Source organism: Eurosta solidaginis, chromosome 3 (assembly GCF_040869045.1).
Source record: "Eurosta solidaginis isolate ZX-2024a chromosome 3, ASM4086904v1, whole genome shotgun sequence".
In the NCBI taxonomy this organism is placed as follows: domain Eukaryota; kingdom Metazoa; phylum Arthropoda; class Insecta; order Diptera; family Tephritidae; genus Eurosta; species Eurosta solidaginis.
Window position 1 is genome coordinate 170,112,447 of NC_090321.1, and position 17,122 is coordinate 170,129,568.

Consider the following 17,122-nt stretch of genomic DNA (forward strand, 5'->3'; position numbering starts at 1 on the left):
TTGGCAACTTAGCCACGATTATACTCCACTTGGCGCATACAACCTGGCATCATAATCAGCGTTGAAATTTACTTTTAAATAAATGTCAATTTGTATGACAAAATGTCAAAATGAAATGGAAACAAACAAATGGCATCTCAAAATGTAAACGTCACTTAGAACTTACATAGAAAATCAAAATTCAACAGACTTCTAAGTCAAGTTAAGTGTTGCTAAGTTTTGAGTAATCAGTAACATGCAATGTTCATTTAACAGAACTGTAAGTGACAGTTCGCAAGCCAAGTCAAGTCTATGCTAAGTATCAGTAATGGAGCCTTAAGTCTAGCATTATAGTGTTAAAGACGTCAAAAAAAATAACACTAGATGTCGCGTGTGTTGCATGTGTTGGCAATACTGATTTATGTACTACATAGCGGGCGTCTGTTAACGGATTTCAAATTGTGTTTCATATCATTTGGGGCAGATGTTTATGTAAAATTGTGAAAAACGCTGTTAACGTGAGGAATGTGAATACAATTTTATTTATTTTGATCGGCTATTGATTAAGCTTGAAATTAAAGATATTTATTATACAAATAGCGGGGTTGAGCAAAGCGTAGTTGATAAAAAAAAAACTTAAATACCACGAGCTTGCTTTCCTGGATAAAGAAACAAAATGGAAGAATTGTTGAAAATACTCGAGACAAGTGAAGAATACTGCATAGAATTGCAGCTAATGAAAGAGGTATTTTTTAAAAATATTAGGGATTTCATATTTTTATTAAATAAATTACCCTTCAAGAAATTTATGGATGATTTGAGTGCAAAGTTAAACGGCCGGAAACCTACACTACCTGAGGCAGAGAGCGTTCTGCCACCGAGTGTAACGCCGCAACAAACAAAAAAGCGGGTAAAGCGCTTATCTGACCTCGATGAATGTGTTGGTAAGATTTTAATACGTCGCATTTACTTTAAATATATCTGAATATGCACTTAATTTCATAAATTAGCCGAAGCTTTGCCAGAAAAAGTTTCGCCAACTCGGCCAGTGCGTATAAGTAATACTCAATTACTGGCCTCTGCAGTTGCTATGGAATCGGAGCCTATTGAAGATATTGAAAATGTCAATTCAAGGGTCCCAGATAGTGCAAAATCTAGTAAAGAGCAAACGGAGGAGGAACTAATGCCTCCCCCACCTGCGCCCATTGCGTCTGCGCAAAATGATATAAATGATAACAATGAATCATCGTTTGCTCGGCCACAACGAGCAGCAAAATTAAGATCGGAAAAGAACTTAAAAGAGCCCAAACTTAATTACAAGTTACGTCGTCCTGACAGCGAGAATGCAACTCAGGTGAAGTTGGAGCATGAGCAACGGCCATCGCAAATGCATCATACTGATGATGGAGATACCGATAGGGAAAACACTAAATCTGTAGCAAGCATTAGGTCAGAAGATTCTGTAATAGCCATACCACCAAAAGCTCCATCAGTGGTGGAAATAAACTCTGAAGATGAGCAATTAACAGATAATATAGTATCGCAAAGTAAGTTACGTCTTTTTTTAGGTGTTTCTAAATAATTGTTTTGATGTTTTAGGAACATCTTCTGAGGATGGTATGGTGCGTGGGTTGCGCATAAAAGTTAAACGTGAGAAAAGTAGTACTGGTAGTGTTGATGGCACAGAAGGTGCTAATTCTTCCACAAAGTCTACAGTTGTAGGTAACACTACTGGCCCCCAACTTTCTGTGCCAATGCCGAAGGTATATTTCTAAAACAATATATATATTTTTCCACATCATAATAATAACGTTCATTGGGCCATCAGTTTACATTTAAAAAGGTGTGCTTGTTCCAAATATTGTTCGTACCTTATGCACAGCAAATTCAAAAAAAAAAAGGTCGTTTTGATAAGTCAAAATTGTTTTTTTGAAATGGACTAAGTACTCTGGCTGATGCTTTTAAAACTGCATAAATTAACTTTAGTAACATGGTTTAATGAACGTTTTTTTTTCATAAACTCTCCTACGTTATTATATAATCAAATATCGGTTAGATGACCATTAAGTCCGAACAAGGAAGCGACGACTCAACATTGACGTCTACGTCTATATCAGCCAATACAATGTCAACAACTGCTAACACCAGACGTCGAAGAAAAAAGGATGCTGTACCAAAACCCATCAAGGTCGAACGGTTTAGCGACATTGAAGTGAGTGAACCTAAACGTAAAGGTAGGAAAGAAGTACGTGTTTCTGCTGCCTCCGTATATGAGGATGCAGTTGATCAACCAATAACAACTGAAGGTACAAATACGCCACCAACGCGAGTGTCCATTGTGCCACCTCATGTGGCTGTAGCCGCGGGTTTGGAATCGACAATGAACAATGTTACAATACCAGATAAAATTGGAAGTACGACTATTATCAGTGCGGTAGTAAACGATGCAACTTATTGCGCTAATGCAGCGCAAACAACCTTTCAAGTTGATATTGGACAGACTACTTTTGTTAAAGACAATCAAATTGGTAACGTGACTGTTACTATGGACAAGAAATCGGGAGGTACATGTGCAACGGTTGGCGACACTACCTACAATGTACCCAACATTGGTGCTAATAATTCAGCTGCATCGTCTCATCAATCTATGGAAACTGCAAAGGATTGTACACACGCACAACAAGATAGTCTTATAACGGAGGATGAGTCTTTTGAAAAGGAAAAACCGAATGGTAAATTAGCAACATTGCCAAAACCTGGCCCAGCTTCATCTAAATTAGCATCTACAAAGGCATTCAAAATGCCAACGCGAACCAATGAGCTATTTAAGTAAGTGTAATTATATATATTTTTTTTTAATTTTGGAGCATTTGACTTGATTCGTATCTAAATATTATTGCAACTAAAAAAATTAACTTTTCCATACCTTAGTCCACTTGTTCAAAGCCCGGTAAAGAAAAAAGTCGAAGCTTTTGAAAATGCAGCTATAGCTGCGCATAATATCGAGTTGACTAATACGGGTCGTCCAAAACGAACTAAAGAAAATACTGCACCGGTAATAGTTTGCTTCCTAAAACATAACCCTTCGATATTGTAATTATTTGTCTTTATAATTTCAGTCAAGTTTAACTACGCCTACCATTGGAAAACTTGCTTCAGCACCAGCGCTAGGCCGTTTTCTTACACCAACACAATCGTCAAATCTCACAGGCTCTGCGACAAGAGAAAAAAAGAAAGTGACAAGCAGTGCATCCAAAGCATTGCCATATCCAAAGCTCATGGCAGGTGTCAAAACAAGTTCCAGTTCTACTTCTACTAAAACTTTGTCACGCGAAAATAGTGCCGAAGATTTCCGTAAAGGTTTGCATAGTTTGGCTGAAGAACGCAAAAAGCAAAGAGAGCAGAAACATTTGATTGCGGCACAGCAAAGAGAAGCTCGAGAACGTGAGCGCGCTGAACGCGCTGCCAAATTAGTAAAGGAACGTGAAGAGAAGCGTCTTAAAAAACAACAAGAAGCCGAACAAAAGAAACAAGAACTCGAAGACATTCAACGTAATATACGTCAGCAAGAGGAAGCTGCCAAATTGAAGGCGTCCAAAGCAAAAGCAGAACAAGAACGTGAATTACTGAAACAGATGAAGCCACAGAGTGCTCGTGCTGCAACGACAAAAATGTTACCACCACCACCTAAAGTACGATCCAAATACACGTTTGAGATGTTACATGAAGATGACTCGACTGATGAGGAGGATAAGACTTCATATAAACGCCCACCGCCACCAACATGGAGTCGAAGTATGACGGAAATATTTTAATTGTAGGATATATATTTATTTAATTTTCCTTTTGTCTGTGCAACAGGTCATGTTCGTGGTCCGGCTATACGTATGCAACAATACTGGCCTACACAAATTATTGACAGTTTCTTTTCCGTTCAGCCAATGTCTCCTGATTTGCGTCTAATATTTCCTAATATTAGTTCACATCATCTCAAACGAAATTCTAGCGTTTTATGGTCAACACCACCGCGTTACTCAGAGCTGCCAAAATATTAATACGAAAATTTAGCTTGGAAAAGAATTCGTTATAATGTTTATTAGATATATCACTTATAATGTAGTGATCTGTATGTTTGTTGGTTTGATATGAGAGTGGTGGTACAAGTTGCATAAGCTGCTTTATCAGATTCAACATTTATGTATTGTTTTTGTATTTGTTGCTAAATATGCTTGCATCGATTTTTAAATTTGGGAATGCATTTCCAGTATACATAATTTAATAATTCATTATCAATTTCTTGGTGGTTTTGTTCATCGACATATTCATTACAATTTTATACATATTAAATATTTAAATAAACATATTGCTTTAAAATACATTTATAAATTTACACTGATATTGTTGTTGGGAAACTTCAATGATTGTAATAGGAGGTCAACGATTACGCTGGCACAAAAGAAATTAAGTGATGTGTACATTGGACTAGATTCGTGTATCTATATGTATTTCGGTGCGCGGATTGCGACTTTTTAGTTAGATTTCCCAATATACCCGCGAGATTTTTGCAACAAAGTCAAATGTCCAAAAATTTTTGTTATGAAAATAAAACTAAAAATATACAATAATGTTCTTACGATCAGTATGTCATATGTGGAAATTAAGTTTCCTTTAAGCTCCCTAACGGCCCCAACGTGGAATAAACTTGTTTTTATTCACACTCACGAAATAGATCAGAATAGCTTAAAGGAAACTTAATCTCCACATAAAAATATTCCAACTAATTTTATTTCTAATGCTTTTAAAAATTTAAAAACCAATTTCAATTAAGCAAAATAAATAAAATATTGAACCACTGAGACGAATCCAAAAGTAAGCTTGTCTTTAGTCCAAGGTACAGTCCAATTTATTTTGGTGTACCGGTGGTGGTTGTCTTCGTTATGCTGCCTCTGTCCAGTTTCGTCATTCTTGAAAAATGGAAAATAGCGTGGGTGAAACCGCTGCTGAAGGCTGGCAAACCAGCTAACGTAGGAGACTCATATCGTGCTTCTCTTATCTCTTCTTTTGCCAGTAGCCAAAACATTAGAAGACGTCCTGATTCATTTTTTCACCGCAAATCGGCGGCTTGCCAATAATCAGCATGGCTTCCGAAATTCACCGCCACCGCGCTAAACGCCATCAACACAGATAAATTATCATAGGGTAGTACTCGTAGCACTAGACTTATCAAATGCCTTTGATATAGTCAACCTTGCCACGTTATTGAAATACTCGGAAGGGTCCACCCTTCCTCCCAGTCTGCAGTGGACTGCAAATTATACGTTTGATCCGCAGACATCGGTGCAGTTCGGAAACGTAACATCTAAACCCAGAAGAATTAAAAAGTGGATGCCTCAATCCTCACTTTTGTTTACTTTTACGTATATCCCTTCCTGTTGTTGTTGTAGCGATTAGGTTACTCCCCGAAGGCTTTGGGGAGTGTTATCGATGTGATGGTCCTTTGTCGGATACAGATCCGATACGCTCCGGTAACACAGCACCATTAAGGTGCTGGCCCGACCATCTCGGGAACGATTGTTTCGTCCCTCCCACAAATTGTCATCCTCCCAGCAGCTCCTCTTAGCAGGACTGCTCCATACTCTCTTACTCCGGGAAGGCATCGAATCCAATCCGGGTCCGTCTCCTGACCCCGGTCCTGAGAAATGGTTTTGCTTCATCTGCCGGAAAAGAATCTTTTTAGGACGGTCATACTCTGTACAGTGTGTCTCGTGCAAGAGTTGGTTGCATCGGACAGGTTGTTCTGGGCTTGATCCCAAAACCCGACGTCCACGTAACTTTTATAAATCTTTTGTGGCTCCTTGCTGTTCAAGCCCAAGGGCGTCCCGTAGTCTACTGCCACCTGTTGCCCCGGTGGATACCGCCCTAATATCAGGGCCTTACTCACTGGCAACAATCGCATTATCTTAGGCGATTTCAATGCCCATCATGATCTATGGTATTCAAACTTGCTTGCGGACAGTACGGGTGAGATGTTGGCGGATCAAATAGAAGAAACGACGTTCTGTCCCACACGCATGGTAGGAAGCTGTCACAGCTAGCCAGATATCTCAATCGTGAGCGCAGAACTCGTAAACTGCGTCAATTGGCAGCCGATGGTAACATTGGCATCCGACCACCTGCCCATACTTATTTCGCTCGAGCGTACCACCGACTTCATCGTCACTGAAAAACGCACTTTCATAAACTTCAAAAAAGGAAAGTGGGAATAATATAAATCCTTTACAGACAACCGCTTTGCTGCCCTCCCTATCCCGACTGATGCCCGCCAAGGGGAGCGTGCCTTCCATAAGGTCATTGAATCCACCTCGGCACGTTTCATTACCGCCGGGAGAATTCTCGAAATCCGGCCCCACTTCCCGGCGGAGGCCGCAAACTTAGCGAGAGAACGTGACCTTATAAGACAGCTTGATCCAGGCGACCCCCAAATAAGGGATATAAACCAACGCATCAGATTGCTTGTGGATGAACACAAGCAGGCGAAATGGGAGGAGCACCTAAGAGGTTGTAACCTCTCTACCGATGTGGGTAAACTTTGGTCCACCGTAAAGTCCCTATCGAATCCGACTAAGCACAAAGACAAAGTTTCCATCGCCTTTGGCGACAAAGTGCTGTCGGGTGCGAGAAAATGTGCGAGCGCTTTCTGCCGACAATATATAATGCATCCTACGGTCGACAAAGATAGACGGAGAGCCAATAGACACGCACATAAACACAAATGCAGCGCGTCACCAAACACCATCACCGCTAAAGAGGTTGAGGACGCCATTGGTCGTGCTAAATCATCCAAAGCAGTTGGCCCAGATGGCATAGCCATGGCGATGCTTAAAAGCCTAGGGAAAGAGGGTTTCAAATATTTAGCGCATGTCTTCAACCTGTCTCTTTCCACCTTTGTCATACCCGAGAAATGGAAAATGGCCAAGGTGGTCCCGCTACTAAAGCCTGGGAAACCAGCTAACAGGTGAGTCGTATCGTCCGTAGGGATGCAAATTTTGAGGAGCAACATCGATACATCGAAACATCGATGATAAAAAGCATCGGAAGAAAAACATCGGTACATCGATGTTTTCCGATGTTTTTTTCAGTAGAATTCAATTTAGGAATAACTACGTGGCTCTAGTGGGTGGGGTGATATTTATAGTCGCCTAGTTTGTAACATTAGCTCACACCCCGAAATCGAGGAATTTTTAAGAAAATTCGACCAGAAATGTATTTTAAAGGCCCCTTTACAATGTGCAGAGGTTTTATTATATATGTATGCAGTTACCGGCCAAAGTCAAAATAGACACTTTGCGGAGTTGGCACTTAATTTTTTAAAATAGCGCCACACCTTACTTTTGTTCGGCGTATTGATTTCGGCAAGAAGCTGGTGGAAAATAGAAATTATTAAAAATGTGCAATTTTGTTTTAATTTAATATTAATATTTGCAAATGAAAGCAGTGCAAGCAACTTCCTTTTAGAAGTAATCAAAAAGCAGCCCATTATTAAATAAAAGCAATGTTGGTCAAAGTAGCTGAAAATAAAAACTATTACGCTGTTACCAAAGGTAATCAAAGGCGATGTAAAAATTAATTATTATCCACATAATAAAATTATTCCAAAAAGCCCGGGATACTACTTCACGATCTACATATTTACCTCACGCCCTTGAACTGGCATACTGCACTTTCGATTAAGATATTCACCTATTTATTTAGTATAAAATATTCATTACAAGTCACATCATAATTTAAAACAATTATTATTAATAACTTACCATTTTTACATCAGTTTGCAGCAACTTAGCAAAAAAAAAAGGAATGGAGTCAATCAGCCCAATTCTAAACGAAAATTCCGTGCGAGTTTTTTCCCTTCTCCCATTCCTCGTATTCTAAATAAAAATTCCGGAAACCGGTTATGGGGTAATAGTAGGTATTATGAACGTGAGGGAGAGGGAGATTTCTTTGCCATTTCATAGGAGTTTTTTCACTAGTTAAATTAAAGGGAATGCATCAAAATAGTTGAAGGAAATTGGTTCTTTTAAGAAAGAACACTTATTTGTACAAATTTGCGCTAAAATATGTATTTACATTCTACCACAATATTCTCACTGTTAATACAACAACAACAGCAACTACAATATTCTTTATTTTAAGTCGAAAAGTATATCATAAGCAACGGAAGATCTCTTTGTATATTTGATGCGGCCATCCAGAAATTGCGCAAGGATTTTTTAAGAAGGCTTAATTAGATTTTGGCATATGGCGAAAGACGAACTCAACTCGACGTGGCCGCCAGAAAATTGCTTTGCAGAATGAAAGCAGGTAACTACGGCGGATTTGTGTTAACCCGCCGTCTTCGTCTTATGCTCCTCTGTTGATGTTGCTGTGGCACCAATTCAATACTCATTTCAGTGTATACCACATGAAATGCAATAATGTGCATTGTTTATACCTTATTTCTTAATTTCAAACAAATTCGCAACAATAATTAAACTTTTCAATTTTTTAAACAAAATAAGAAATGCGCAACGAAATTTCAATTGACAAAACAGCTGACTTCGAAAATTCGAAATTCCTATTCCCCAATTTTTCTTCTCCCTAGGAGAAAAGAATTGGAGGAATTTTTTCGCGGGAATAAAAGAATCCGCGAGAACAAAATTCCGCGAGAATATTTAGAATTGGTCTGAATAAATGCAACTTTAGAGATGTGGATGTTCGAAACATCGTCAAAGTTGACATCGATGTATCGGCAATTTTTCGATATTGAGTAATTTTGAAACATCGATGTTAAACATCGGATATTCATCCGATACTATCGATGTTTCAAAAACATCGATGTATCGTTTGCATCCCTAATCGTCCGATATCTCTCCTATCGCCAGTGGCAAAGACGCTTGAAGCCATTTTGCTTCCTTATTTCCAAGCAAATTTGCAGCTAGCCCCTCATCAGCATGGCTTCAGAAAACTCCATAGCACTACCACCGCGCTAAATGCCATTAGCACCCAGATAAATTGCGGTTTAAATCAATACCCCCACCATAGAACAGTACTCGTAGCGCTAGTCCTATCAAAAGCTTTTGATACGGTCAACCATGGCTCGTTACTGCAAGACCTGGAAGGGTCTACCCTTCCCCCATGTCTTAAAAGGTGGACCGCAAATTATTTGGGTGGTCGGCAGGCATCGGTGCAATTTAGAAACGAAACATCAAAACCAGGGAGAGTTAAACAAGGGGTGCCACAGGGTGGTGTCCTATCCCCACTTTTGTTTAATTTCTACATACCTAAGCTACCTTCACCACCGGAAGGAGTCACAATCGTTTCCTACGCCGATGACTGCACAATAATGGCCACAGGCCCAGGCCCAAAGATCGATGCGCTATGCAATAAAATAAACAGCTACCTCCCTGATCTCTCCAGTTTTTTCGCCACGCGAAACCTGGCATTATCACCGACTAAATCTTCCGCGACCTTATTTACAACATGGACGGCCCAAATGTCGACCATTTTGAACATCCACGTCGATGGCACTACGCTACCGACTGCCCTACACCCCAAAATCTTGGGTGTGACGTTTGATTAGGATCTACATTTTGGTGAGCACGCAGCCGCAATTGTTCCGAGAATTCAGAGCCGTAACAAAATCCTCAAATCCCTCGCTGGCAGTACCTGGGGAAAAGATAAAGAAAGGCTCATGACTACATACAAAGCAATTAGCCAGCCGATTACGTGCTACGCGTCACCCATATGGTCGCCAAGCCTAAAAATTACCCACTGGAAGAAACTACAGGCCTGCCAAAATACTGCTCTCAGAATCGCCACGGGATGTCTTCTTATGTCCCCAGAACACCATCTGCATAATAAGGCGAGAATACTCCCCATCAGGGAGAGAAATGAGATGCTGACAAAACAGTTCCTGTTGAATACCCAGAAACCTGGGCATCCCAACAGACATCTGATTGATGAACCAGCACCGCCTAGGGGCTTAAGGAGTCATCTCCGTAAGCATTTTGAGGAAATACGGCACCTGAGAACCCAGCCGTATGAAGTGAAAAAACACAAGCAGGTCCTTGGTGAACTCCATAAACAGGCGTCGGACCTTTATGCCGGGAATTGCCCGGTGAATCCAGCACTTAAAGAAGAGTATCCAAAACTCGCGGAAGAGGAACGCATACTCCCAGGGAAACGCGTGTCACTCTTGCTCAACTTCGTTCTGGATACTGTAACAGTTTAAACTCTTACCTATCCAGAATCAACCCGGACATACAAAATGTATGCCCCGCTTGCAATGTGTCCACACATGACACCAACCATCTCTTTAATTGTAATGTGGAACCAACGCCTCTAACACCCCTTTCCTAATGGTCCACCCCTGTTGAAACGGCAAGTTTCCTTGGACTCCCGTTAGAGAATATTGATGACAATTTGTGATCGGTCGCGGCTATTAGGTGGGACGAGCATTGCTACAACAACAACAACAACAGGAAGGGAATGGCCTAAAGGTTTAATGTGGCCACATAAATCGTTCCCGAAATGGTCGGGCTAGCACCTTAATGGTGCTGTGGTACCGGAGCGTACCTGATCTGTATCCAGCAAAGGACCATTACATCGATAACACTCCACAAAGCCTTCGGGGAGCAACCTTATCGCTACAACAACAACAAAACATCCATCACCTTCGGCAACAAAGTGCTGTTGGATGCGAAGAAATGCGCAAGCGCAATATGTAACATTCATTCACTTGACAAAGAGGGATTTGGGAAAAATGAAAAATGACCAGGGTGGTTCCGCTATTAAAGCCTGGAGAAGCAGCTAATGTAGGAGATTCTTATAGTTCGATATCACTCCTATCGCCAGTAGCCAAGCCACTTGAAGCTATTCTGCTTCCCTACTTCAATGCAAACTTGCGTCTTGCCAATCATCAGCATGGCTTTTGAAAACCACATAGCACTACCACCCCGCTAAACGCCATTAACACGCAGCTAAATTGCGGATTGAATCAAAAACTCCACCATAGAAGAGTGCTAGTAGCACTAGACTTATCAAAAGCTTTTGATACAAGGACATATATTACAATTAGTGAGTCGCTTCCCAAGGCCGTCGGTTCCATGTACGGGAGCGACTCGGGATTTTTCCCGACCAAGGACTGCCATTTCAGTGTAACCCCATTTAATTTGTTGCGTCCCTCCCAAAAATTGTCATCCTCCCATCAGCTCCTAGCAACGGGACTGCTCCATATTCTCTTGCTCCGGGAAGGTATCGAACCCAATCCGGGTCCGTCTCCTGACCCCGGTCCTGAGAAATGGTTTTGCTTCATCTGCCGGAAAAGAATCTTTTTAGGACGGTCATACTCTGTACAGTGTGTCTCGTGCAAGAGATGGTTGCATCGGACAGGTTGTTCTGGGCTTGATCCCAAAACCCGACGTCCACGTAACTTTTATAAATCTTTTGTGGCTCCTTGCTGTTCACGCCCAAGGGCCCCCCCCCCCCCCCCCCACACTACTTTCCAGCAGCCCCGCTGCTCAGCAAGCCACAACTAGTACCCGCTGCTGCTCGCGCCCCACGGCGACAACAACTCAAACAGCTGATACCACTCATAACTACTACCTTCGTAGTAGAGTTGGCAGCAATGCTCAGCATCAGCCCCTGCCCCCGTCTTCTCTTTCCCCCTCTTTTCCGGCAGCAATCGTGCAGGTCAGGGAAACAGACTCTTAGTCCCTACCTCCGTTTGCACCGTCTGCCAGCACAGAATATATAGGTTTGCGACATCCGCCCAATGCAGCTCCTGCCTTGGGTGGTGCCACTTTCCTAGATGTTCTGGTCTCCGCGACGGCAACCCCCCGACGGGTTTCATCGCACCATGTTGCCAGGTCGCAAATCCAAATCATCCGGGTACACCAATGCTTGCCCAAGGACGCCCAGTCCCAGGGCCACAACAGCAATTGCCTCCTGGCCTTCCACAACCCAGGCGTAGTCACCCGTCACTTACCCCCAGAGTGGCGGCGTCTCCCCTTATGCACTTCAGAATTCTGCAGTTAAACTGTAATGGACTAACTGGAAAGATTACGGAGATAGTCGATTTCATGAAGCGGCACATCATCCGCATTACTGCGATTCAAGAGACTGAACTCACAGCAAGATCTGCATTGCAGACCTGCTCTGGGTATAATGTCCACACGGAAGACCGCGAGAGCGGAAATGGAGGCGGCCTCGCGTTTATCATACACCACTCTGTGCAATATTATATATTTGATCCTGGCATCGACCGCAGGGACAATGTCTTAGAACGTCAAGGCCTATCTGTCCGGTCAGGCGATGCAAACCTAGAAATCATCAACATCTACATCCCTCCTGCCACCTGTGGCCCCAGTGGATACCGCCCTAATATCAGGGCCTTACTCACTGGCAACAATCGCATTATCTTAGGCGATTTCAATGCCCATCATGATCTATGGCATTCAAACTTGCGGGCGGACAGTACGGGTGAGATGTTGGCGGATCAAATAGAAGAAACGACGTTCTGTACAATAAACGGAGACGCCCCACGCGCATGGTAGGAAGCTGTCACAGCTCGCCAGATATCTCAATCGTGAGCGCAGAACTCGTAAACTGCGTCAATTGGCAGCCGATGGTAACATTGGCATCCGACCACCTGCCCATACTTATTTCGCTCGAGCGTACCGCCGACTTCATCGTGACTGAAAAACGCACTTTCATAAACTTCAAAGAAGGAAAGTGGGAAGAATATAAATCCTTTACAGACAACCGCTTTGCTGCCCTCCCTATCCCGACTGATGCCCGCCAAGGGGAGCGTGCCTTCCGTAAGGCCATTGAATCCGCCTCGGCACGTTTCATTCTCGCCGGGAGAATTCCCGAAATCTGGCCCCACTTCCCGGCGGAGGCCGCAAAGTTAGCGAGAGAACGTGACCTTATAAGACAGCTTGATCCAGGCGACCCCCAAATAAAGGATATAAACCAACGCATCAGATTGCTTGTGGATGAACACAAGCGGGCGAAATGGGAGGAGCTCCTAAGAGGTTGTAACCTCTCTACCGGTGTGGGTAAACTTTGGTCCACCGTAAAGTCCCTATCGAATCCGACTAAGCACAAAGACAAAGTTTCCATCGCCTTTGGCGACAAAGTGCTGTCGGATGCGAAAAAATGTGCGAGCGCTTTCTGCCGACAATATATAATCCATCCTACGGTCGACAAAGATAGACGGAGAGCCAATAGACACGCACATAAATACAAATTCAGCGCGTCACCAAACACCATCACCGCTAAAGAGGTTGAGGACGCCTTTGGTCGTGCTAAACCCAAAGCAGTGGGCCCAGATGGCATAGCCATGCCGATGCTTAAAAGCCTAGGGAAAGAGGGTTTCAAATATTTAGCGCATGTCTTCAACCTGTCTCTTTCCACCTTTGTCATACCCGAGAAATGGAAAATGGCCAAGGTGGTCCCGCTACTAAAGCCTGGGAAACCAGCTAACATAGGTGAGTCGTATCGTCCGATATCTCTCCTATCGCCAGTGGCAAAGACGCTTGAAGCCATTTTGCTCCCTTATTTCCAAGCAAATTTGCAGCTAGCCCCTCATCAGCATGGCTTCAGAAAACTCCATAGCAGTACCACCGTGCTAAATGCCATTAGCACCCAGATAAATTGCGATTTAAATCAATACCCCCACCATAGAACAGTACTCGTAGCGCTAGTCCTATCAAAAGCTTTTGGTACGGTCAACCATGGCTCGTTACTGCAAGACCTGGAAGGGTCTACCCTTCCCCCATGTCTTAAAAGGTGGACCGCAAATTATTTGGGTGGTCGGCAGGCATCGGTGCGAATTAGAAACGAAACATCAAAACCAAGGAGAATTAAACAAGGGGTGCCACAGGGTGGTGTCCTGTCCCCACTTTTGTTTAATTTCTACATATCTAAGCTACCTTCACCACCGTAAGGAGTCACAATCGTTTCCTACGCCGATGACTGTACAATAATGGCCACAGGCCCAGGCCCAAAGATCGATGCGCTATGCAATAAAATAAACGGCTACCTCCCTGATCTCGCCAGTTTTTTCGCCTTGCGAAACCTGGCATTATCACCGACTAAATCTTCCGCGACCTTATTTACAACATGGACGGCCCAAATGTCGACCATTTTGAACATCCACGTCGATGGCACTACGCTACCGACTGTCCTACACCCCAAAATTTTGGGTGTGACGTTTGATCAGGATCTACATTTTGGTGAGCACGCAGCCGCAATTGTTCCGAGAATTCACAGCCGTAACAAAATCCTCAAATCCCTCGCTGGCAGTACCTGGGGAAAAGATAAAGAAACGCTCATGACTACATACAAAGCAATTAGCCAGCCGATTACGTGCTACGCGTCACCTATATGGTCGCCAAGCCTAAAAATTACCCACTGGAAGAAACTACAGCCCTGCCAAAATATTGCTCTCAGAATCGCCACGGGATGTCTTCTTCTGTCCCCAGAACACCACCTGCATAATGAGGCGAGAATACTCCCCATCAGGGAGAGAAATGAGATGCTGACCAAACAGTTCCTGTTGAATACCCAGAAACCTGGGCATCCCAACAGACATCTGATTGATGAACCAGCACCGCCTAGGGGCTTAAGGAGTCATCTCCGTAAGCATTTTGAGGAAATGCGGCACCTGAGAACCCAGCCGTATGAAGTGAAAAAACACAAGCAGGTCCTTGGTGAACTCCATAAACAGGCGTCGGACCTTTATGCCGGGAATTGCCCGGTGAATCCAGCACTTAAAGAAAAGTATCCAAAACTCGCGGAAGAGGAATGCATACTCCCCAGGGAAACGCGTGTCACTCTTGCTCAACTTCGTTCTGGATACTAGAACAGGTTAAACTCTTACCTATCCAGAATCAACCCCGACACACAAAATGTATGCCCCGCTTGCAATGTGTCCACACTTGACACCAACCATCTCTTTAATTGTAATGTGGAACCAACGCCTCTAACACCCCTTTCCTTATGGTCCACCCCTGTTGAAACGGCAAGTTTCCTTGGACTCCTGTTAGAGGATATTGATGACAATTTGTGGTCGGTCGCGGCTATTAGGTGGGGCGAGCATTGCTACAACAACAACAACAACAGGGAGGGAATGGCCTGAAGATTTAATGTGGCCACATAAATCGTTCCCGAAATGGTCGGGCTAGCACCTTAATGGAGCTGTGGTACCGGAGCGTACCTGATCTGTGTCCGGCAATGACCATTCCATCGATAACACTCCCCAAAGCCTTCGGGGAGCAACCTTATCGCTACAACAGCACCAAAACATCCATCACCTTCGGCAACAAAGTGCTGTCGGATGCGAAGAAATGCGCGAGCGCAATATGTAACATTCATTCACTTGACAAAGAGGGATTTAATTATCTAGCGCATGTCTTCAACCTGTCCCTGTCCGAAAATTACCAGGGTGGTTCTGCTATTAAAGCCTGGAAAAGCAGCTAATGTAGGAGAGTCTTATAGTTCGATATCAATCCTATCGCAAGTAGCCAAGCCACTTGAAGCCATTCTGCTTCCCTACTTCAATGCAAACTTGCGTCTTGCCAATCATCAGCATAGCTTTTGAAAACCACATAGCACTACCACCCCGCTAAACGCCATTAACACGCAGCTAAATTGCGGATTGAATCAAAAACTCCACCATAGAAGAGTGCTCGTAGCACTAGACTTATCAAAAGCTTTTGATACAAGGACATATATTACAATTAGTGAGTCGCTTCCCAAGGCCGTCGGTTCCATGTACCGGAGCGACTCGGGATTTTTCCCGACCAAGGACTGCCATTTCAGTGTAACCCCATTTAATTTGTTGCGTCCCTCCCAAAAATTGTCATCCTCCCATCAGCTCCTAGCAGCGGGACTGCTCCATATTCTCTTGCTCCGGGAAGGTATCGAACCCAATCCGGGTCCGTCTCCTGACCCCGGTCCTGAGAAATGGTTTTGCTACATCTGCCGGAAAAGAATCTTTTTAGGACGGTCATACTCTTGTCAGTGTGTCTCGTGTAAGGGATGGTTGCATCGGACAGGTTGTTCTGAGCTAGACCCCAAAACCAGACGTCCACGTAAATTCTATAAATCTTTTGTGGCTCCTTGCTGTTCACGCCCTAGGACGTCCCGTAGTCTGCGCCTTAGCGCCCCCGCTACCTTCCAGCTGCTCAGCAAGCCACAACAAGTACCCGCTGTTGCTCGCGCTCCACGGCGCCACCAACTCACGCGGCTGCTCCCACTCATACCTACAATCTCCGTAGTAGAGTCGGGAGCAATGCCGAGCATCAGCCCCTGCCCCCGTCTTCTTCCCCCTCTTTTGCGGCTGCATTTGTGTAGGTCAGGGAAACAGACTCTTAGTCCCTACCTCCCTTTGCACCGTTTGCCAGCACAGACTATATGCATTTGTGACATCCGCCCAATGCAGCTCCTGCCATGGACAGTACCACTTTCTTAGATGTTCTGGTCTCCGCGACGGCAACCCCCCGAAGGGTTTCATTGCGCCATGTTGCCAGGCCGCATACCCAAATACACCGGGTACCCCAATGCTTACCCAAGGACGTCTAGTCCCAGGACCACAACAGCAATCGCGTTTTGGCCTTCCACAACCCAGGCATAGTCACCCGTCAATTACTCCCAGAGTGACGACGTCCCCCCTATGCACTTCAGAATTCTGCAGTTAAACTGTAATGGATTAACTGGGAAGATCACGGAGATAGTCGACTTCATGAAGCGGCACAACATCCGCATTTCTGCGATTCAAGAGACTAAACTCACAGCAAGATCTGCATTGCAGACCTGTTCTGGGTATAATGTCCACAGAAAAGATCGCGAGAGCGGAAATGGAGGCGGCCTCGCGTTTATCATACACCACACTGTGCAATATCATATATTTGATCCCGACATCGACCGCAGGGACAGTGTCTTAGAACGTCAAGGATTATCTGTCCGGTCGGGCGATGCAAACCTAGAAATCATCAACATCTACATCCCTCCTGTCACCTGTTGCCCCAGTGGATACCGCCCTGATATCAGCGGCGTACTCACTGGAAACAATCGCATTATCTTAGGCGATTTCAATGCCCCT

The 17,122-nt window shown here is 43.9% G+C and overlaps 1 protein-coding gene across 2 annotated transcripts; it reads left to right on the forward strand.

The window, feature by feature from the left end:
* Positions 1-380: 380 nt before the first annotated feature.
* On the forward strand, positions 381-4,357 carry Incenp (Inner centromere protein). 2 transcript variants are annotated; one of them, XM_067773843.1, is made up of 9 exons: positions 381-724; positions 782-923; positions 990-1,526; positions 1,579-1,742; positions 2,036-2,808; positions 2,911-3,034; positions 3,099-3,677; positions 3,714-3,774; positions 3,841-4,357. In XM_067773843.1, the coding sequence occupies exons 1-9, from the start codon at positions 656-658 to the stop codon at positions 4,032-4,034; spliced, it is 2,643 nt and encodes an 880-aa protein (XP_067629944.1). In that variant the 5' UTR covers positions 381-655; the 3' UTR covers positions 4,035-4,357. The 2 variants fall into 2 exon arrangements, with proteins under 2 accessions (XP_067629944.1, XP_067629943.1); XM_067773842.1 differs by having other exon boundaries at positions 390-724; positions 3,099-3,774.
* The last annotated feature ends 12,765 nt before the right edge of the window (positions 4,358-17,122 follow it).

What these genes read in the sequence shown, in the direction of transcription:
- Incenp (XM_067773842.1), top strand. Translation starts at nt 656, where the DNA reads ATGGAAGAATTGTTGAAAATACTCGAGACAAGTGAAGAATACTGCATA. An exon ending in AGATAATATAGTATCGCAAA is followed by an intron (nt 1,527 to 1,578) that starts GTAAGTTACGTC and finishes TTGATGTTTTAG; the next exon opens with GAACATCTTCTGAGGATGGT. An exon ending in GCCACCAACATGGAGTCGAA is followed by an intron (nt 3,775 to 3,840) that starts GTATGACGGAAA and finishes TCTGTGCAACAG; the next exon opens with GTCATGTTCGTGGTCCGGCT.